At 42.2% G+C, this 24,141-nt stretch overlaps 2 protein-coding genes across 2 annotated transcripts; one reads left to right on the top strand and one right to left on the bottom strand.

The window, feature by feature from the left end:
• Nucleotides 1-481: 481 nt before the first annotated feature.
• Nucleotides 482-16,660, bottom strand: LOC102536006 (uncharacterized). Its single transcript, XM_072968487.1, has 4 exons — nt 16,604-16,660; nt 14,316-14,413; nt 7,809-7,935; nt 482-6,168 (listed from the first exon to the last, which is right to left on the bottom strand). The coding sequence occupies exons 2-4, from the start codon at nt 14,328-14,330 to the stop codon at nt 4,244-4,246; spliced, it is 2,067 nt and encodes a 688-aa protein (XP_072824588.1). The 5' UTR covers nt 14,331-14,413; nt 16,604-16,660; the 3' UTR covers nt 482-4,243.
• Nucleotides 16,661-18,835: 2,175 nt separating this feature from the next.
• LOC140697986 (ribonuclease H-like) lies at nt 18,836-20,430 on the top strand. The gene is made up of 2 exons (XM_072966380.1): nt 18,836-18,935; nt 20,060-20,430. The coding sequence occupies exons 1-2, from the start codon at nt 18,836-18,838 to the stop codon at nt 20,428-20,430; spliced, it is 471 nt and encodes a 156-aa protein (XP_072822481.1).
• The last annotated feature ends 3,711 nt before the right edge of the window (nt 20,431-24,141 follow it).

Raw genomic sequence — 24,141 nt, 5'->3', positions numbered from 1 at the left:
ACAACAGGTGCAAAATTTGAGTTCTATAACCATGAAGATAGAAGCTTCTCACATTTTCAGCTTCACTGAGAGGTGCAATGATACAACGTAATGTACTGAATGTTAAAAATGGGGACCAAGAGACTTGTTGCTAAGGTGCAGGTGCATCACTAGGACTCTGGAAACACAACGTGTTAATTGTACCTTAAAACACACTCTCCAATTTGTCCTGATCATGCCACTGTGTCTACCATCATGTCTTCCTTCCATTCATACAACAGAACTATTATCTGAATTCAAAATGCAGATAATAGCCAGTGCTTCTTTGATTGCATAACTTCCACACAATAGGATGCACCATTTTCATGTGTACAATATAGTGTGATTTAGTATGTTTGCAAGTTGTTCAACCACAATATTATCATCATACATCACTCTCTCTTAAAGAAAATGTTCAGCAGCAAGGCATTCATTGAATGAATTGATACAATCACACCATAAATTAGTATAGAGACATTGTGTTATTTATATGTATTTAGTTATAAAGGAAGCTTGATTTTCAAACACCTGACTATAGCCAACTCCCATAAAGATTTCACATCACCATTTTGTGATTCCAGTGCTTTCACTTAAGCGCAGTTCCAAGGCAAATATTTCTTCATGTTTATAATGCACCTTCTTTCTACAAGTCATTTCCTTACGAGCATTATCATGTCACAAGACACCCAAAATAACTCACTGATTTATGTATTTCCCTGTTGTAAAATACAGGAAAAACACAAGGAAGAGAAAAAAATGCTAAGAAAAATTTTATAAACATATTTTATTGCAATGGAAAATTAACCACGTAACATATCATCTGATCCCATAATTTAAAATTCAAATTTTAAGTCTTTTGATAATTGTTTCTCTAGTATGTTGCTAAGTTATATTATCTAGAAAACATTCCGAGACACTAATTTTTAGCAACCTAGTGTAAAAGTCTTAGGCAATATATCTAAGGAAGATTTTTTTCAAACATTTGAAACAACTGTATTGAACAATGGGATGTTTCTCCACTGACAAGTATTAAACCTCATCACAACCTCTTCCTACTTCGCCTGTGTGATCAAGGTGACAAAACAGCCTGAGAGCTTCCACTTTTGAGCAACTTTAACCAACGGGAACTTCAAACCCTAAGTGGGCATGCTCCCCTAAGCCCCCACCTAGCAATAACATTACCAACTAAGACAGTCACCATTACTTGTTTCTTCATATCATTTTTGGAACAACTTGAAACTCCCCCATCGCCTGAGAAATCTGAATTATAGAACATTCTCATAACAATTGAATGTTAATATCACTTTGAATGACCAAACCAACCTTTGGCTGGAGGTCCATCCTAATCCAGTCAATGACCACAAAAGCAAATCAGCAACAACAATACTTTTGCAAGATATACGAAATTCCTAGTTTATCTATCAAATAAACATGTTCCTACTGTACGTGGTTCATTTTTAAAAGAAAATTCAGGAATACTGTTCTCTAATTTCTGTACTCAGTTGGTCAAGGACAAAAGAGAAACTACAACTTTTAAAATTTCTACTATTTTTCATATGCTTACTGTATTCCTATTTTCCCTGCATGTAAATTTAGATGCATGTCATGAGACTGATTTGGATGGGGAAAACAACACAGGAAGAAATATATTCATACTGAATATTCAGGACTAAGGAGCAGCTTTTATGGAGTGTTTCAAAAAAAAAAAATATTCCCAAGGTGGAGTCACTTACCCACAAGATAGCAAACCAAGACTTAAATGTAGCTTCAGCCCTCAAAGAAATAGGACAGTAAACCAATCACTGTCAACTGTCCTGAACGCCAGAGGTAACCTACAAGGTAAGACTTCTGTCCTTCCCCTAAACAAGGTAGCCTTGCCTGAGAGAACCTTTCCTTTTACCAATAACTTTCTATCCCACCCAGTTTATCCCTGAAAAGGCTTTCCATAGTGTACAGCTCCTTGGAGCATCTCTTTATGTAGGTGGGGTGCAGCCCAATTCACAAATCATGCAATAAAACCAACTAGATCTTTAAATGTACTCTCTTCAATTTTTGCACATTATTCGGAGTCTGAAATAAACTGCTCTGCCACTCAGACTCTTCTGATTAACTTTTCCTCTCATGGTAATTGCTCTCCCCTCAAATTCCAAAAGTAAGAGGAACTTTCCACTAAACATACATATCTACACCACCTACTCCCAAACGATGGAGAACGTGACCAGCTTTCCCCGAGCCTTGTTCCCACCACATAACCGGCCACGCTCCTCCTGTGAAAGAGCCAGTCCCTGGACGCCCTGCTGCTCTGCTCATGGGCGGGGGGTGGGGGGGAGCTTTCTGCGCTGTAGCCCCCTGTGGTCTGTCTACAGAAGGGCACCCTGAACACGCGTCTGCTGAGTCAAGTCAGTTTTACATTAGTCTCCGACCCTCCCTGATGCTAATCCACACAATATTGAATCTGATAATTCAGAGTGCTGTTTTTCCTGGGAACTTGGACGTGAGTTGCCGTGCCTGATGAAGTTTGCCCCTTCATCTTACTGATTCCTTCCCAGGGAGAAAAAACAAAGGCCTATAATGTAGGAATCAACAGACTTCAAACTTCAGGTTGAGAGGCATGAAAAGTAATGTACTCATCTCCAGGAAACTGAAATACAGTTTAGACATGGAAGATAATGGGTCATTTCCACATGTCCTTCTGCCTCTTATACAAACATCATGTCATCAGTTTTAACCTGTTGTGACTTGTAATGATTCTGCAGTTGGCTGCATTTCAGAGAAGTAAAAACTGATTTCTTCCTAGTATGCATTCTCTGACAGGTAGTCTGTTGTAATTATTGCTCAAAAAATTCACAAAATTCATGACATTTGTAAGGATTCCTGGAATAGGAGTTCTTCAGGGAAACCAAAGGATAGTTTCTTAAAATTGTTTCCATGTTCAGTGTACCTGTGCACTTTCTGACCTGTAAGGATTTTCTCATTATACTAGAGCAGTTGTGACATAATGAAAAACGTTACAACATTCAGTTTGAAAGCTTGTTTTCCAACAGAAATTCTGTGTTTCACATAGTTGATCTTCAGGTACAAGCCTTAGCACACATACTGTTTAGTGAGGTCTCTCCCCAAACTGTATATGCTTAAGTCTAGTGGACTGTGAGACTGCATACATTTTCTACCATATGATACGATAGCTGTTCAACACGGACTTTCTCCTGTTGCCTAAGAAACAGAACTCAAGCTAAAGGTTTAGCCACACCATTACATTTGTAAGGTATCACGCCAGTATGTCCCGCAACTTGTGGATCTTTGGGTAAATTCCTCACCACACACATTTGTGTGGTTTCTCTCCAGGATAAATATTCTAATCTCTAGTGATGAGTGAGGAGTATTATGAAACTGCTATTTTCATTGCATTTTTAAGTAAGATGTGTATGGTGAACCCCCTGCTTTAAGGCATGACCCAAAAGCTTTGCTACATTCAGAACATCTCTAACGTTCTGTCCAGTATGGACTACCTGGTGACTGCTGAGAGGTGAGCCTCAAATTAGGACTTTTCCCATTCAGGGCCTCTCTGATCCCCAGAATGCCTTCTCTGCTGAATGAATCCCCTGTCTACAGGCCTGGTCACACAAAACCCATGTATCTGATTGCCCTCCAGGACGGCTGTTCCACTGAAGCTTAAGATGTACACACCTGCTAAAGCCCTTACTTAACGTTCCTCACCAATAGGGATTCTCTGGCTCTAAGTTAGGCTTCAAAGAACAATGAAGGATTTGCCACACATATTATGTTTGCAACGTTCCTCTAGTAGGAATTTATGGTGGACCTTTTTTACCTGAGGCAGTTGACTTACAATATTGCTGGTTAACTCTGATGTATGAATTTTGACTGAAGACATTGAGACATTCATTCCATTTCTATGATTTCTGTCCACTATGGATTATCTGACGGTAAGTGAGTCTTTTTCACATTCATAGTACGTCCATCATTTCTCCGCACAATGACTCTCCTGTGAATTTAAAGTGTCAATTTTGAATGATGGCTTCCCATGTAAATCATATTGATGTGGTTTCTCCTGTGTATCTACTCCCTGAGGCGTAGTGAGGGTTGAGATGTGAGGAAAGGCTTTTCAACACTCGTTACTTTTGAAAGGTTTCTCCTCACAATGAGTTCTCCGATGCCTTGCAAGGTGTAAATTTTGACCAAAGCCTTTCCCACATACATCACATTTTTAGGGTTTTTCTCCTGACTGGATTAGTTGATGTTCTGTGAGATGTGAGCCTTGATGTGAGGTTTTGAAACCCTTATTACGTTTATAAGGTCTCTGACCACAATGAATTCTCTGATGATTGTTAAGGTTTGTTTTTGTGCTAAAACCCTTGCTGCACTCATTACATTTGTAAGGTTTCTCTCCAGTATGAATTCTCTGATGTTTTGCAAGCTCTGCTTTGTGATTAAAGGCACTGCCACACTCATTACATTTATAAGGTCTCTTTCCAGTATGAATTCTGTGATGAATTCTGAGGGTTGATTTATACCTGAAGACCTTGCCACACTCACAACATTGATAAGGCTTCTCTCCAGTATGAATTCGCTGATGGTTTGCAAGCACTCCTTTGCGACGAAAGGCCTTGCCACACTCACTACATTTATAAGGTCTCTGTCCAGAATGAATCCTCTGATGATTGCTAAGGTTTGCTTTTACGCTAAAGACCTTGCTGCACTCATTACATTTGTAAGGTTTCTCTCCAGTATGAATTCTCTGATGGTTTGCAAGGACTCCTTTGCGACGAAAGGCCCTGCCACATTCATTACATTTGTAACGTCTCTCTTCAGTATGAATTCCGTAATGACTTCTGAGGGTTGATTTACACCTGAAGACCTTGCCACACTCACTACATTGATAAGGTTTCTCTTCAGTATGAATTCTCTGATGACTTCCAAGGGCTTTTTTGTAACAAAAGCCCTTGCCACACTCGTTACACTTGAAAGGTCTCTCTCCAGTATGAATTTTCTGATGAATTGCAAGATTTCCTTTATAGCGAAAGACTTTGCCACACTCATTACATTTAAAATGTTCCCCTTCATTATGAATTTTCTGATGAACTGCAAGATTTCCTTTATATCGAAACACTTTGCCACACTCATTACATTTAAAATGTTTCTCTCCAGTATGAATCCTCTGATGAATTGCAAGGGATGAATTTCGACGGCAGCTTTTTCCACAGACATCACATTTATATGATCTTTGTCCTGAATGGACTACTTGATGTTGCCTGAGATGTGATCTCTCACAAAAGCTCTTGCCACACTCACTGCATTTATAAGGTCTCTCTCCAGAATGAATCCTATCATGCTTTGCAAGACTTTGAATGAGACTAAATACCTTGCCACACTCATTACACTTGTAAGGTTTCTCTCCAGTATGAATTCTCTCGTGCCCGTGAAGAGTGTCTTTATGATTAAAGACCTTGCCACACAAATTACATGTGTAACGTCTCTCACCAGTATGAATTCTCTGATGTCTTGCAAGTTTTGAATGAAAAGGGAAGACTTTTCCACATACATCACATTTATATAATTTCTGTCCTGAATGGATGATTTGGTGTGTACTGAGGTATGACTCTTGGAGAAGAGCTTTGCCACTCTGAGTACTTTTGTACAGTCTTTCACTGTGTGTCTTCAGGTCTCGTGTCAGTACTGGAAGATGCATAAAATCACTCCCATCTATTTCAGAAATGTTAGTTTGGAAACTAGCAGAATTTCCTAGAAGTTGTGAAAATGAGGCACTACTGTTGCTTGTCTTGTCAGCTTCATTAAATAAATCAATTTTCTCTTCACTTTTAAAACTATGCAGTTCATTCTGAAAGCTTAATGCAAGTCTGTTTCCCATGGGCTTGGTTCCTGCACCACTTGTGCCACGTTGGTCTCTCTCTTCACGGAGATTTCCACTACCGTTTACAGACGTTCCTTTGTAATTTCTTTCCTCATCTCTCTGCTGAGAGTCACTGTCATATGAATTTTCCTGGATGCTCCTGGGGTCAAAATGTTTTCTTTCAGTCCTTTCATGTCTTTCTGTCATCGCTGTTTGGAGTAATTTTTTATCCATATTTGCCTTCACTTGTAATTTCTTGATCACAAGTATATGAGACATATCTATAAAGAACCATAAGTACCCTATTCATTAAATTCATCAGTAAATGTTTAACATTAAATACATGATAGTACACTAAAAGTAGTGCTTATACCAAACAGAGATATAAAGCCACCTAGCATGATCTTGTAAGTTTTAGGAACACAGAATACTAGGATTCTTTACCAAAAATAAAGTGATCAAAGGTAATTCTAATAATTTCATGACAGCCTAGTTTCAAACAACCTATGACAAAGGACACAAATGGAACAAAGTTCTTTTTCCTATCAAAGAAATTATTTTTCCTTGGTAACTCCAAATCACATACTAATTAACAGTAGATACAGCTGTTTCATAATTGAGGATGAAACTATTATTCTACATAAATTTTGCATACTTACTGTAAAGGAAGAATTGCTAAGGAAGAGAAAATAGCCTGTGAAAGAACGTATCTAAAGGGATAGACTGGGATTTCAAAATTGTAGAATACATAAGCAAGATTACACTGTATATTTGACACAACATTGTAAAATGATTATAAATCAATAAAAAATGTTAAAAAAACAAACAAAAAAGATTACACTGTATAGCACGGGGAAATATACACAACATGTTATGATAAATCACAGAGAAAAAAATGTGACAATGAGTGTGTATATGTCCATGAATGACTGTAAAATTGTGCTGAACACTGGAATTTGACACAACACTGTAAAATGATTATAAATCAATAAAAAATGTTAAAAAAAAAGAACACATCTAGCATTCTGAGTAATAACTAAAATTCATGGCAGTTTAGAATAGGGAAACAAATTCAGTAGAGAAAAAATTAAGAATTTCACAAACGAATTAAAAATAAAAATTTTTTTCAAAATACTTCCTAAGAAAAAATACACCCATAAGTTGGGGAGATGAAATATTTCCTTCAAGGGTCTTCAATAAAAATAAACTTTTGTTTGCCCAACGAAGTCTCCACTGTGAAAAGAGGACTCCAAACACTATTAATGCTGTGGCTTCCTCTCTACCCTCTGAGAGCTGACCTGTGTTCACACTTTTCATACATTCTGACCTATTGGGGTGTTTTTTCTTTTTTTTTTTTCTTTTTTTTTTCTATTTTCAAGTCTCCTCCCATAGTTTAGGGCTCTTTGCTATTCCCCCCCAAAACGGAGATAATATTCAGATCAGAAACAGAAACCCTTGACTATCAGAAGAAAGAACTGCAAAGTGCTGTATCTTGTCCAGAATCACAACTCTCTTCTTTAGCTGAGGAGTGAGGACTCTTCAGATGTGTCTGGGAAAATGGTAACTTCCCACCACATGCCTCCTGAATATATAGAGACCAGTGTGGTATGCAAGTATCTAGCTCTCTTCCTAACAATACAGAGTGAAGAGCCAAGATAGAAGGCAGAAGACAGGAAGCTGGGAATTCTTTAAGAGTTTGCCATTGAGCTTAATTGATAATTCAGCCCTGGAACAACCCCTAATATAACATGAAAAGGGCAGATCATCTGAAGAAAGGGTCACTTTAAAGCCACTGTACTATATCATGTCTGAGACAACAGGGCTTTCAGATCAACCAAAACAGGGGCTCCCAAGTGGTACACAGGGGAAAATGCAAAACACCCAAGGGCAGATCTGAACTTCAAGAGTGAAGTTCTCTCACCCACGGACAGCAGGTTCCTGCAGGTCTCCAACATCACGTCCCTGTACAAGGTCCTCTGAGCAGGGACCAGGCACTCCCACTCCTCCTGCGAGAATGTGATGGCCACATCCTCGAAGGTCAGCTGTTCCTGAAATGAAAACGTATTTCACCAAGGGGTCAAGAGGAGAGTTCTTATCTCCATACAAAGTGGAAAGAGAGAAAGGTTAAGGATTGTTTCAGGTGAAGTAAGTATTCTGACAGATTGAAGTTAAGTATTTGGACCAAACTGTGTGTCCCCGTTATATTTTTTAATTTTTCTCTTTCCTGCTTTAAATTGTTCCATGTCTTCCTATGAGACAATGATATCATCCAATTAATAGAGATTTGTTGTCTCTGTAGATAATCCATGACACACATGTAAATAAGACTCAGCGAGTTGTCTATGCCACTGCAGTAGATTTTCTGTCCTACACACAGAGTGACAGTCAATATCTAGATGAGCTACAGAATGAGTGGTGTCTTCAGAGATGACAAAGTCCACATCGGCTTTACAGAAATGTCAAAATCTCAATTATAATGATGATAACAACAACAATGAATAAAAGTGTTGGAATACTTCCTTTAGGCTAAACTCAAAAAAAGTAATTTAGAGGCATGAATTTTGTTATCAACATAATATCTCATTAGGAGAGATCTGTTCCCTTCTTACAAAGGAAAAAACTGTGTCACAGACACACTGAGAAACTCAAATCAACTCGAGAAGCTAAGAAATGTCACAGCAAGGACCTGAACTCAGAGGTTTGGGCTTGAAATTCAACCTTAGGATTCAAAACAGTGAAGGTACAGAGAAATTCTGGAGAGGCTTTGGAGAAATGGAAACCCTACACTGTTGGTAGGAATGTAATTTGGTCCAGCCACCATAAAACACACTACAGACATCCCTTAAAACCTTAAAATGGAGGTACCCTTTGATCCAGCAATCCCACTCCTGGGCACTGATCAGAAGAAAACTCAAATGCAAACTAGACATGCATCCCAAGGTGCACAGCAGCAGCATTTACAGTAGCGGAGACATGGAAGCAACCTGAATGTCCTTTGACAAAGACTAAATAAAGGCGGCGTGGAATATCCAGAGTGAAACACTACTCAGCCTTAAAAAAAGAATTAAATGCCAGTGGCAGCAACATGGATGGGCCTAGGGATTATCATACTAAGCGAAGTAAGTCAAAGACAGATACATATGCTACCACTCATATGTGCAATCTAAAAAAATGATACAAATGAATATATTTATAAAACAGACTCAAAGACATAAAAAACATATTCATGGCGACCAAAGAGGAAAGTGGGGGAGGGATACATCAGGAGTTTAGGATTAGCAGATACAAATTACTATAGATACAACAGAAAAACAAAAAGGTCCTACTGCATATAGCACAGGGACTATATTCAATACCTCAAAATAATCTTTAATGAAAAAGAATACTATATATGTATGCATAAGTGTATCACTCTGCTGCACACCATAAACTAACAAAAGACTGTAAATCAACTGTAACTCAATTTTAAAAAAGGAAACACTAGATGCATTCCTTCTGAAATTACACTCAAGTGAAGTGGCTTGGCCGGGGCTCCAGCCTCTCACCACTGTACAATGTGCCTCAGCAGGGACCAGTAGATGAAGTAACAAGAGGAAAAACAGACAGGGAGTGACACAGAGACACAGACACAGAGGGAGTGTGTCAGAGAGTGGGAACTGTTAACTCTCACAAATCTAAGGAGAGGGAAAAGCTAAAGCTGAAAGGGTGGGAGAACCCATCCCACCTAAAGAGAGCAGGAGACTACACTGTGGGGCCAAATGACATCCTTCAAAGTCCAACAGCCCCCGTTCCTGGGCTCTCAGAAGGCTGCCTGCCATCACCCCAAAGATAAAGTATGTTCTGTCCTGGGTGTGTTCGCCCCAACAAACTAACAGCCCCAGGTAACACCCAATCTCACACTAGCTCAGGCTGGCTTCTTTCAGGCTGGTCCCCAGCTTATCCATCATAAATCCCACAGCCCTTCACAACCCTGAGACTCTTACCTCACCTACAGCCAATCAAAAAACTTGGGCACAGCCCCCAACCCATTGACTTCACCAGCTCCTCCGCCCCGCCCCGAAAATGACCATGGACTTTCATCACAACATTCACACAGGCACACCTCGTGTGTGCAGTCCACTGCTGTCTATGGCAGTGTAACCTGATACTTTCCTTTTCTATTTCCAGTCTTTGGTAAATTCTTTTAGCACCCATGCACCTGTCCACTTTGTTCCCCAACATACATTGTATCAGGCAAAATGACAAAATAAAGACAAAAAATGACACAAGATACAAAAGATATTACATAATGTTAAATGAGTTCATTCACCAAGAAGATAAAAGAATTGTATGTTTATACTTAACATTTGAGCTTCCCCGAAAATGAAGCAAACTTTAACAGAAATGAAGAAAGAAACAGAATCAGCTCAGAAATAGTTGAGCACTTCAGTGATCCAGTTTCACTTCTGGATGGAACCAGACTGAAGATCAAAAGGAAACACAGGACCTGAACAACACTACAGACTGACTGGACATAACACACACGTACAGATCACTCCACCAACAGCAGCAGAAAACACGTGCTTCTCAAGCACACATGAAATATTCTCCATGACAGAGCACATGTTAGGCCACAAAAGAAATCCTAACAATTTTAAGACACAGTGGTCATAGAAGGTTAACTTCTTGTAACCACAATGAAATAAAACTAAAATAGGAGAAAGAAAAAGGAAAAATTCTGCAAAATATGAAAACTAAGCAACCAATTCTTAAACAATCTATGCGATAAAGAAGAAATCACACGAATATTCTTAAACATTTGGATGAAAATGAAAAGACAACATGCCGTAATTTATAACATGCAGCGAAGGCTGTGGTTAAAGGGAAGTCAACACAGCAAAATAGTTACAACAAAATGCAAAGGATTTCAAATCAGAAAACCATTTTTATATCTCAAGAAAGTAGAATGAGAAGGACAAACTAAATTCAACTTTAGCAAAGAAAGGGTGAAATAAGATTTGACCAAAGAACAGGAAAAGGAAATTAGAAACATTTAAATATCAACAAAGCAAGAGTTGGTGTTTTGAAAAAACTTAAATGGAAAAACCCTTAACTAGAAAACGAAAAAAGAAGAAAAAAATTATGAAAACCAGATATGAAACAAGAGACACTGCAACTGATATGGGGGGAGGGTATAGCTCAAGTGGTACAGCACATGCTCAGCCCCCAGGAGGTTCCTGGCTTCAGTCCCCAGTACCTCCTCCTCCAAGCGGAAATCAATGAAGAAACCTAATTACCTCCCCCTAATAAAAAACACAAACAACACAAGTAATTGATATTGAAGTCATACTTTAAAAGACTATAAGGGAATGTTATATACAATAATGCCTACAAGCTACATAATCTAGAACATTTTTAGAAACACACAACCTACTGAACCTTAATCATTAAAAAATAAAAAAGTTGAACCAAATTATGACTTGAGAGACTCAAGTAGTAATCAAATATCTAAAACAAAAAAACATCTAGGCTCACACAAGTGCACTGTAGAATTCTACTATTAAAAAAAGAATAATCTGAAAAAAAATTTATCTTAAATGCTGCTAAAAATTCTCGAGGCAAGATACTGAAACGAAATCCACAGAAAGACCCAACAAGAAAGGGGACCTAAAAATCAATACTCCTCATGAATACTGGTGCAAAATCCTTGACAAAGTACTAGCAAACCAACTTCAACAGCACATTCAAAATATCTGAATGACTGAACCCAGGACCTCGTGGGTGTTGAGCATGTGCTCTACCACTTGAGCTATATATACCCTTCCCCTATATCAGTTGCAATCTCTTTTGTTTGATATCTGGTTTTTGTTATTTTTCTCTTCTGTTTTTCTAATCTAGTTAAGGTATTTATTCTTATAAGTCAAGGGGGCCTCAATACACAAAAATCAATTCATTTGTTAGACCACATAAACATTTTAAAGAAAAAATGCCACACAGATCATCTCACCTGATGCATAAAAACCCATTCTGCAAAATTAAACAACCTTTCAAGATATTAGCACTGAACAAAATAGAAACAGTAAATGACTCAAAAGAATATATACCATTTATAGGGTGGGCATTAGCGGTAGAGTGCATGCCTAGCATACACGGGCTCCAGGGTTCAAACCCTAGTACCTAAAACAAGTAAATAAATAAACCCAACTACCTTCCCCAGAAGCAAACAAAAAAAATGAATATGACTTATGAAACACATACAGCTAACATCACACAAAAAAGTTAAACAATGGAAGTTTTTTCCTCTCATGTCAGGAAGAAGTCAAGGATGTACACTCTCTGCACTACTGTTTCAAAAAGTACTGAAACTCCTGCCAGTGCCATTAGACAAGAAAAAGAAATCAAAGTTTTCAAAGTGAAAAACAAGTAAAATTAACTTGTTTCTTACATGATACGGTTATAAATGTATAATCTGTAAAGATTCCACAAGAAAACGGGTACATCAAATAATAATTTTAGAAAAGTCGCATAATACAAAACCAACATGCAAAACTCAGCTGCATTTCATTATACAATAAGCAATGTCAATAGAAAATTAGAGAAGAAAAGATTTAGCAAGTATTTAAAGAGGGATGAAATATTTAGCAATACATTTGCCAAGAAGGGTAACGTCTTATAAACAGAAAACTATTAAACATTCCTAAAAGAAATCCAAAAATATACACATAAATGGACAGAAAACCTGTACTCATGCACTGCAAGTATTAATACTCTTGAAATGTCCAAACTACCCAAACTCTTCTACACATTCAAGGAGTCATTAACAAAATTCCAATGGCTTTCTCTGCAGAAATAGGAAAAACACGCTAAAGGTTATAGGAAATTTCAAGTGGCCCAAATACCCAAAACGCTGGAAGAAGAAACATGGAGGCCTCCTTTTTCCAGATTTTAAAGCATCCTACAAAGTAATCAAGATGGTGCATTACTGGCATAGACACAGATACACAAATCAATGGAACAGAAGAGAATGCTCGGATACAATCCTTCGCATCTATTTAAAATGTACTGACAAGGACGTTAAGACTGCAGAGTGGAAAAAAGAGTCTCATAACAAATGGTGCTGGGAAACTGGGTATTTACCTGTAAAACAATGAAGCTGAAACCCTGTGTGCCAAAAAACACAACCAACACAGTGAAAAGGAAAAAAAGAAACAGAAGAATGGAGGTGATGAAAGTGATATAAAGAATTTCCAACCCTCAAACACTTAATTTCATAGTTTAAAACAGATGATGGACTAAAACACCCACTATCACTGATATCTCTTACTCATTATGATTTCAGTCACTGACTCACTCATTCAGCTTCGATTCTCTTAGAAAAAGTACCAACAAATTTCCCCTTATTGCTCTATTTCCAGATTTTACCAGGTATTGGGCACGTTAATACCAACATCTACATGCAGCTTCTATTTATTTTAATGAAGGTACTGTGGATTGAACCCAGGACCTCAGGTAAATATTGTTTTAAATATTTTGCTGTATTTATTTTTTATTTTGTTTTGGGGGAAGGTAATTAGGTGTACTTATTTATTTTAAACATTTGTGTCTCCCTTATCTTGATTCATAGATTGGACAGTGCATACAGGTGGGCCGCTACACAACCCTGCTGCCCAACAGCACTGACACACCAGTTGTTTGAATCCACTAGTGTGAAGCCCTGCCCAGCACAATGCTCAGTGGAGACTCTTCACACGTTCTAGGTCACTGGGTCACGGGGATGGAATCTAAGTGGAGATGACAAACACTGAGGAAAGAAGCTGGGTGACTGTGAATGTATAGGCGTTAGGCTGGATACTTCAGGGTCAGACAAGATTCGCAGGTCCAAAATAGGGCATTTTGGAAGGACAGACAAAACAATCAACTAATGTGGTATATATACACAAGTGAAAACTACTCAGCCAAAAAAGAATAAAATGTCATCTGTAGCAACATGGATGAATGTGGAGTTCATCATTCTAAGTGAACAACAGGAAAAAGAAAAAAATACTATAGGATATCACTTATATGTGGAATCTAGAAAAAAGAGTCTAAAAAAAAAAGACACAGATAAACTTATTTACAAAAGAGCAACAAACTTACAGACATAGAAAACATAGGGTTACCAGGGAGAATAGTGGGTGGGAAGGAATAAGTTGGGAGTTCGAGATTTGCAGATACTAACTACTATATAAAATAGATAAACAACTTTATACTGTATAGCACAGGGAACTATATTCAATACTTTGTAGTAACCTATAATGAAAAAGAACATGAAAAGGAATATGTGTGTGTGTGTGTGTGTGTGTGTGTATGAAGGCAACGTTATGCTGTACATCAGAAATTGACACAACGTTGTAAACTCACTATACTTTGATAATGAAGAGAAAAAAATCCACTCAGAATATGACTTTACCTGAGAAGGAGCCATTCCTGACTCCTCTTCTTTCCTCTTCCTCTTCTTCCCGACTTCTTCCTCAGACAAGTGGAGTCTTCAGAGATCAATCTTTCAAGCTGAAAACATTCGTTTAATGCTCCTAAGAAACATACCCACTTCCTGGGCCACAACCACATACATCGGGGGAACCTCACCACGTGGACTAAACAGTCCTCTTCTGCCCACTGTCACAGGAGGGACTCAGGACAGGTAACTACACACACAGACCAACCAGGGAGTTCTTCACATTTCTTGGTATCTCACTCCACTCGTGGTGAGGCCTACAAAGCGATTATTTGACAAGTGTACACACTGTGTAATAATTCTCACAAGAAAGTAATTTATACTTCTGTCAACTCGAGATTACCATTTTGCCTCTATGTGGTGATTCCAAGTATACAGTCGCACTATGAGAGTAACTACAGTCAGCAGGCTGTACATTAGATGTGCAGGTTGCACTATTTTATTTTACAACTCAACGTTTGTAACCTTTGGCCTACATCTCCCCGTTTCCCTCTCCACCCAGCCCTCAGGACAACCTTTACACTCCAAGGCTCTATGAGTCTCACATTTCAGGTTTCCAAGTAGTGTCCTTCTTCTGCCCTAATACTGTCATAATTCATGGCTGACATAAATTTTCTGTCCACCCATGTGTCAATAGACATTTTAGCTCATTCTACATCTCAGCTGTCCTGAATAATGCAGTAATGCTCACTGGAGTGCAGGTATTTCCCTAAATAAAATGATTACGTTTCCTTTGAATATCTAGCCAGAGGTGTGTGATTTAAGCAAACAAACGTTAAGTGTATTACATTGTAAAGCCATCAATCAGTATGACGCAGATCAGTCATCCACATCCAACAACTCACCTGCCATCTGCATTCAGTTTGCCCCCTCAACCTGCACTATGTGTTTCCATTTCATTCTTTATCTGTCTCCCTATTTCTTTCTGTGTCTCTATCTTCGTTCCCCTCTACCCTCCCTCTGTCCCTGCTGCGCTCCTATCCCCTCCCTGGCTCCGGTCCTGCCCCACTCGGCAACGTGTTTCTCCTCTTGCTGCTCTTTCCCCCCAACCTTTCTGATTGCCCTGTATCTCCACGGATTTCTGCCTGATTCTTCCTCCACCTCTGCTCCCTGTCTGCCCTCCGGCTTACATCCCTTCTATCCTTTCACCCTCCCTTCCTCCCCACTCTCACACCCCAGGTGGCTGTGCCTCCTTCCTGCTCTTTCTCTTCCTCTGCTCTCCAAGTCAATAGCTGTCCTCTGTCCTCTGTCTCCCAGGACCACCATGCTTTGAAGGCCATGGTTCCAAGTCTTCTAAACTCTCTCCCACTCCCTGTGTGAAGCGCCTAACCGTTGTTAGTCACCGTCTCCCCGCCTTCCCGCGGACCCAGGGCCCCTCTCCTGCTGTGGCTCTCCAATGCCCGGAGATCCTGTTCCTTTATTCACGTGTCTGTTTTATCCACCTGCTACTTCAAGGGATAACTCTATTTACTACCGTTTTGCAAGTGCCTCAGCCATCCTCAACGACACCATCGATTCTCCATCATTCTTTTCTCCTTCTCGGGGTTTCTATTTTTCTCTGAGCTGCTCTTTGTCTCTTGTTCAACTGAACCCCTCGCCCAAAAATTTACTGGAGGAGTGAATAAATGCCCGCCTAAAGGAAGAGACTGTTTTCCAGCGGGGTGGAATTTGGGACGTAACAATACCGGGAGGTCACACGGCTGACTCAAGTCACCTCCCCCTACAAGAGGTGGGGGAAAGGCTGACTACAAAGGGGAGGCCCGCGGGACAGAAGGACCGGCCTGAGGAGGGCGCGAATGTAGAGTCTGGGAGGGAGGGGGTCTCAGGAGGGGACCGTGCGGCCCAGAATCCCAGGACCAGGGAGAGGACGCGGCCTGACGGGAGCGGAGCGGCCGGCGGCTCGGCCCAGGGTCGAGAGGGCGATGCTGGGGGCGCGCTTCCACTTCGCGGAAGAGGAAGCTACACGGGCGGGGGCGGAGGGACGGAGTAGAGGGTCCTGAGCAGGAAAATATCAGCAACGGCGGTGTCTCAGTGACCGAAAGCAGAAAAGCCAATGGCAGAGACCGGCCTCAGAGCGGTTCCAGACCCAAAGGAAAAGATTCACGACCTGGAGCGGCGACCCCCGGACTTACGTGGCTGGGGGACGAGGTGCTGGGGCTGTAGGTCCGCAGTGACTGCCACACCCTAAAGACGGAGGGAGAGGGACAGCGCAGCACGATTTACATTAGAAAAGGGGAACTTACACTCTGCTGCGACCTTCCCTCAGCGCCTTCCACCACCGGGTCCGTAAACATCTTCACATCCGCCAAACGAGAGGCGGGACTTCCGGCGTCGGGCCGGTTAGCGCTACTGGCAGGGGCGGGGCGAAAGCGCAGCCAGGTTTGCACGGGGACCGGCGCGAGAAGGGGAAGGGGACTTGGGCGGGGGGAAGTGGATGATGTGTCAGTGGCCTTCAGGTGAGGTACGGCCGTGGGAAATAAGTACAGGGTCACAGCATGTTTGTACTATGCTGTAAATAATGATTGTACGCATGCGTCGGTTATAGAAGTTTTAGAACAAAGGAAATAGAAGTACGCATGTGCTAAGGATATTAGCCTCAGGATGAAAGGAGCTGACACTGCGCATGTGCTGGCAGAAAATACAGAAAAGCAGGATAGCTGCACCTTAGACTGCGCGCACCACCTTGTGGCCATAGAATAAAGTGCTGTAAACTCCATGTGCACTCGGTGAATTCTGTTTTGTGGTATGGCAGGTCCTTGTGAATTTTTTCAGTTGGGCCGCTCACCTCCGCGTATCCCACTTCAGGCTCCCTCCGCTGACGCTTGGCACTGTGAACATGATGAGCCGAGTGCCCCTCTGAACCAGCTTCCCCGGACAGGAATCCTCAGATGAAATCTATGTGGCCCCCTACCTCTTTATAGTCCCTGGTGGCAGCCTATTTGCTGACGTGTGCTCAGCCTGAGGATTGGGACACAGTGGCACTCTGGCCAGATTATGTCTGGAGGGCGCTGGAGTTGTAAGAAAATAATGTCCCACTAGCCCACCGAGAGGTAGCCAGGAAGGTGGCCTGGATGTTTTTGTCGCTTTTGCGCCATGCTAGCCAAGACGTGAGAGAATTGCCCATGCAAGTAGAGCAGTTACAGCGCAAGGAAGAGGAACTCGAGCGGAGACTCAGCCCAGCAGAAAGGTGACCACATGGCCCTAGCTCCGCCGCCTCTGAGAGCTACTGTGTCTGTGCGGCTCCAGTCCCACCATCTGTGAGAGCGGTAAGCCAGGCCCTTCCCCTCGTTCCACTGTGTCTTCAACCCATGGTGAGGCAGTGGGTGGAACTGGAGGAGCCCATGGCAAAGGGGGCACCTCCTTCTCCGGGACTGCAGTGACCGATGGGAAAAACAAACTACATGTCTTCTACCTCAGTGGAATTGCGAGACCTGGCAAAGCAATGCAAGCAGCTTATGGGTTACTCACTCCCTGCATGGCTACTGCCCATTTAGGACTACGGCAGCACTAATACCGCTGTATCTAGACCGCCCCATACATGAAGTAACTGAGGCTCTAGCTCGTCTGGGGGATGTAGGGGTGCGCTGAAAGGGGGTGTGCACTGCCAAGACTCAAGGTGAGTCCAAGACCTCCTACCATGCAGTGACTTAGAAAGGGAAGTTCACACAGAGGAGGAAAATGGGGAATGCTCCAACTTTGGTAGGGCCCCAAAACCTAGCACGCCGGCAGATATGATGTGATTTACTGGCGGCTGGCTTCAACCATGTAAAATTACATGCCCAGGCTTTGGAGGTGCTAATAGCCTTATGGAAAAAAATTACAGCCTGAGCAACAATATACACCGTTGCCAACTGCCCATCAGGACTGAGAGTTAGCCTAGCTAATTTCCTACCAGACTAGGAGGAAGGCCAGAGTGTTTGGGACATGAGGCACCCCAACGACCTGAGGCCATATGTTAAACTGTCTTTCCACTGGTAACCCATAAATCAACAGCGAGTACTGGCACAAGGAGACACAGGAGCTGAAATTACATTAGTACATGGAAATCCAGAGCATTTTCGGGGACTGTGGATTCATATAGAAGGATATGGAAACAACCAAATGAGCCTTAAACCAGTGATTCTGAATTTGGGCATTGGTCGTCTGCCCGCTGCTGCATATGAAGTGCATATATCCCCATTAGCTGAATATATTCTGGGAAGAGGCATTTTGCAAGGATTACAAATACAGACAACTCAAGGGGAATTTTGCCTGAGAGTTCGCGTGGTGAAAACAGTTATCCAGGGGCATCCTCATCACACACCTATGATTTTGCCACAGGTCACACGAGTGGTGAATGTCCGGCAATGTCGATTGATCAGAGGCAATGAGGAAATAGGACAGAGTATTCTGAAGCTTGAGGAAGCCGGTTTTATTTGGGCGACCCATAGCCCGTGTAATTCTCCACTGTGGCTAAGCCTGAAGGCTCCTGGAGGATGACAGTGGACTATCGGAAACTGCATAAACTCACTACACGCGTGCACGCAGCTGTGCCAAATATAACAGATTTGCTGGACCGGATGTCCCATGAATTGGGTACTTGTCACTATGTGGTTGACTTGGCTAATGCATTCTTCTCTATAGATATAGCCCCTGAGAGCCAACAACAGTTTGCCTTACCTGGGAAGGCAGATAATGGACATTTGTTGTGTTGCCGCAGGGATGTCTGCACGGTCCCACACTGTGTCATGGTCTAGTGGCCTAAGACCTGGCTACATGGAGCAAACCAGATACTGTCCATTTGTTCCATTACATAGATGACGTAATGCTAACCTCTGATTGGCTTTCAGAGTTGGAAGCCAGTGCCACAGCGCTGCGAGAAGCCTGGCGGGCTGGGGGTGGGCCATGAACGAGGACAAAGTGCAAGGAGCTGGATATTCTGGCAGATTCTTGGGTGTTGTCTGGTTGCATAAGACAAAAGTGCTGCCTGCAGCAGTAATAGACAAAATCCAGGCATATTCCCGCCCTGAAACAGTTAAACCATTACAGACTTATTTAGGCCTTTGGGAATACTGGTGGGTGTTTATTCGTCATTTGGCCCAGATAGCTAAACCCCGCTTTAATCTCATTAAGAAGGGAGAAGTCTGAAGTTGGTCTGATGAGATCGAATGTGCATTTGTTGAATCTAAGTGGGAGATGGCCCAAGCGAAAGTGCGGTACAGAATAGATCCAGACCTCCCTTTCTGGCTAACACTCCATGTGGACAATGATGGATATGGTTGGGGCTAAGGGCAAAAGCATGGGCAATGGAAAGTGCCCATAGGATTCTGGTCTCAGTTGTGGAAACAGTCTCAATATCGTTGTCCTTTAATTGAGAAACAATTTCTAGCAACTTACCCATCCTTAATAGCCACTGAACCCCTGACGGGGAGGCAAGAGGTCCAAGTACAGACCACATACCCTGTTGCAGGATGGGCATAGACATGGGCAAAGCAACCCCGATCGGGAACTGCCCAGACCCCAGCTGACGAAGTGGGGTGCTTATTTGGAACAGAGAGCCCAATACACCGCTAGCCCCTTGGCTGCAGGTTTGTATCAGGTATTAAGACCTGTGAGATTTGCTGTGCCTGCCGAACAGATGCTCCCATAAGGGGTGGACCCTGTGCCCAGTCCCTTTCATGAAGGGAAAGGGCCACCCCTGGTAACTGCTTGGTATACAGATGGCTCTTGTAAGGGCAGCCCGCCCACTTGGGTTGCGGTAGCACTGCACCCTGCCACTGCAGCCTTCTGGTATGAGAAAGAAGAAGGCCAGTCCAGCCAACGGGCTGAGTTACAGGCGGTGTGGATGGTGTTGATGAATGAACCTAGCCCCCTGCAGCTCTGCACGGATAGTTGGGCTGTGTATCGAGGCCTCACACTGTGGATACCCCAGTGGGCCCTGCAAGACTGGATGATTGGGCAACGACCCCTGTGGGGACAACAGATGTGCAAACAGTTATGGACAATGCCCAAGAAGGTCAGTATACTGTTTACCATGTACCAGGGCACCGCCCAGCATTGCCACTGGGTGATGCTGCTGCTGACGCGCTAGCCAAACTCCAATCTGTACAGGCCATGGTCCCAGGACCCGACATAGGTCCCTGGCGCCGCGAGAAACTTGGTCATGTAGGCTCGTACACGATGAGGCAGGTAGCTGAATGGTGGGGCCTGCACCTGAGCCACAGTGAAGCCAAGGATGCCTTGCGGCAGTGCCCATGGTGTGCTAAGCACCACCCGCACTGGCAGCCATGGCCCCAACAGATGGGGAGGATTGCACGGGGAATTCAGCCATTGCAGGATGGCAAATAGATTGCATAGGCCCCTTTGCTCCTAGTATGGGCTTGCAGTACCTGCTGACAGCAGGGGACACTGCTACTGGCCTAGGTTTTGCTCAGCACGTGCCCCAAGCTACACAAGACACTACTAGTACAGCACTGGAAGTTTTACGGGCCTTTTATGGGACTCCCTCAGAAATACAAAGTGACAGAGGGACCCCTTTCACTGCCCAACAGACCCAGGAGTGGGCCAAGGAAAATGATATTAACTGGACATTGCATGTGCCTTACCATCTCCAAGCAGCAGGAATGGTTGAACGGTACAATCACCCATTAGAGGACAAACTGAGGGCTCTCCAACCACAAGGGCGAGGCTGGAACAGTGTCTTGCCACAGGCGGCAGGTCTTTTGAATGAACAACCTCGCCATACAGGTATGAGCCCACTGAAAAAGTTACTGCAAGGGACCATTCGGAGGCTCAGAGTTGGGCCCGTGCAGGATGCCTGCAATGTCTCAATAATGGCGCACGTCTCAATACTATGCGCCCCCAGGGTGTTGAACTCGGGACCACAGGACACCTGGACATGGAAGAATCAGGTCCAGACTGAAGGCCCCTGGCTAGCCCTGTTGCAGCCATGGGGCGACGGGCTATAGAAAGCCCTGCAGGTAACCCCACGTGTGGGGAATGGCCTCTTAATATACAGGTCACCCTAGGGAAACAAGAGTGTCCCTACTTAAAGGAGCAGGAGCCCTAAGGCTTTGGGCAATTCCAGCAATAGCTCCTGAAGCGCTTCCAGAGTGTAACCAACCCAGTGTGTGCAGGTTGCTGTGGTACCACCGCCTGGGCGAACAGTCCTTCCCGCCAGTGTGCTCTCACATTAGAAAGTGGCTTGCATCCTCCCAGAAGGGAGAGAGTTGACAATCATGGTGTCCACCTCTGGTCTGTCCTTCCGTCCAGGGTAACAGCAAATTCCATTTTCTCCTGGGCACACAGAGTTGCGCAAGTCCACGTCTCTCACTTTTCAGTCTGTGCTGAACTTCCTGTAGACGCAGGAGATGGACTGCCGTGGCCCCTCCACCCCGCGTCCAGAGCTAATTGGAGCACCTTGGTTCATTGGAACGCCAACAGGACAGCGAGATCATCCTGAGACTTGCGGCTACAGTATTTAAAACACACTCTGACGTAAGCATGACAATGACCCCCCCCTTAATTAGAAGGACCTTATGAAATGTGTGGGGATCGATGAACAATGTTCATGTAAAAGTGAGAAATTCAAGCTGGAGGCGCAAGTTCACCTCATGGAAGAGGACGTTATATTTTCTGAATCATGTATTTTTTTATTTGCTTAAAGAGACTACTTTGCCCAATTTACATATTTAGCTTGGATTTCTTCACTTTACTTCAGTGGAAAACCTAGAGGATGTATAAACCAAGGGCTTGTCTTCAGATTTGTGTGGCATGGAAACTTATATAGAGGAACGACAGGTGCAAAATTCGAGTTTTATAACCATATAGATACAACATTCTCAGATTTTCAGCGTCACTGAGAGTTGCAATGATACAACGTTCAAAATGGGGGAGCAAGAGACTTGTTGCTAAGGTGCAGGTGCATCACTAGGACTCTGGAAACAAAACGTGTTAATTGCACCTTAAAATGCATCTCTCCAGTTCCTCCCCATCATGCCATTGTGTCTACCGTCATGTCTTCCTTCCATTCCTACAACAGCACTATTACCTGAATTCAAAATGCAGATAACAGCCAGTGCTTCTTTGATTGCATAACTTGCACACAGTAGGAGGCACCATTTTCATATGTACAATATAGTGTGATTTAGTATGTTTGCAATATTATCATCATACATGACTACCTCTTAAAGAAAATGTTCAGCAACATTGAATGAATTGATAAAATGACACAATAAATTACTATAGAGACATTATGTTATTTATATGTATTTAGTAATAAGGGAAGCTTGATTTTCGAACACCTGACTACAGCCAACTCCCATAAAGATTTCACATCACCATTTTGTGATTCCAGTGCTTTCACTTAAGTGAAGTTCCAAGGTAAATATTTCTTCATGTTTATAATGCACCTTCCTTCTACAAGTCATTTCCATGTGAGCATTATCATGTCACAAGACACCCAAAATAACTCACTTATTTATATACTTCCCTGTTGTAAAATAAAGGAAAAACAAAAGTAAGAGAAAAAAATGCTAAGAAAAATTTTATAAACATATTTTATTCCAATAGAAAATTAACTAAGTAACATATCGTCTGATTCCCTAATTTGAAATTCAAATTTTAATGAACTTTTGATAATTGCTTCTTTAGTACACTGCTTATATTATATACAAAACATTCCCAGATACTAATTTTTAGCAACTTAGAGTAAAAGCCTTAGGTGATGTATCTAAGGAAGATTTTTCTCAAGCATTTGAAACAACTGTATTGAACAATGGGATGTTTCTCTACTTAGAAGGATTAAACCTCACCACAACCTCTTCCTACTTGGCCTGTGTGATCAAGGTGACAAAACAGTCTGAAGGCTTCCTCTTTTGAGCAGTTTTAACCAACTGGAACTTCAAACCATAAGTGGGTATGCTCCCCTAAGCCCCCACCTAGCAATCACATTAACACACCAAGCCAGTCACCATTCCTTGTTTCTTCATATCATTTCTGGAACAACTTGAAACTCTCCCCTGGCCCACTAAATATCTGAATTATAGAACATTCTCATAACACTTGAACATTAATATCACTCTGAATGACCCAACCTTTGGCTGGAGAGCCGTCTTAATCCACTCAATGGCCACAAAAGCAAATTAGCAACAACAAATGTTTTTGCATCATACACAAAATTCCTAGCTGATCTATCAAACAAAAATTTCCCAGTGTACCTGGTTCATTTTTATAAGAAAACTCAGGAATATTTTTCCTCTCTAATTATTGTACTCAGTTGGCCAAGGACAAAAGTGAAATTGGAGAAGTTTTAAAATTTCTAGTATTTTTCATATGCTTACTGTATTCCTATTTTCCCTGCATGTAAGTTTAGATGCATGTCATAAGACTGATTTTGGTGGGAATAAAACCCCAGGGAAAGTATATTCATATACTGAATATTCAGGAAAAAGGAGCAGCATTTAGGGAGTATTTAAAAACAAAAAACAAACAAACAAAAAACCCGAAACAGTCGCAAGGCGGAGTCACTTACCCACGAGACAGCAAAGCAAGGCTTAATTCTAGTTTCACCCCTCAAAGTAACACGACAGTAAACGAATCAATGTCACATGTCCTGAAAGCCACTGAGGTAACCTACAAGGTAAGATTTCTGTCCTTCCCCTAAACAAGGTAGCCTTGCCTGAGAGAACCTTTCCCTTTACCAATAACTTTCTACCCCACCCAGTTTATGCTTGAAAAGGCTTTCTATAGCGTACAGCTCCTTGGAGCACCACCTTATTTAGAAGTTGGGAAGCAGCCCAAT

Source organism: Vicugna pacos, chromosome 9 (genome assembly GCF_048564905.1).
Source record: "Vicugna pacos chromosome 9, VicPac4, whole genome shotgun sequence".
Lineage (NCBI taxonomy): Eukaryota > Metazoa > Chordata > Mammalia > Artiodactyla > Camelidae > Vicugna > Vicugna pacos.
Note: the sequence above shows the minus strand (reverse complement) of the source record. Positions and strands in the feature narration are given on the sequence as shown.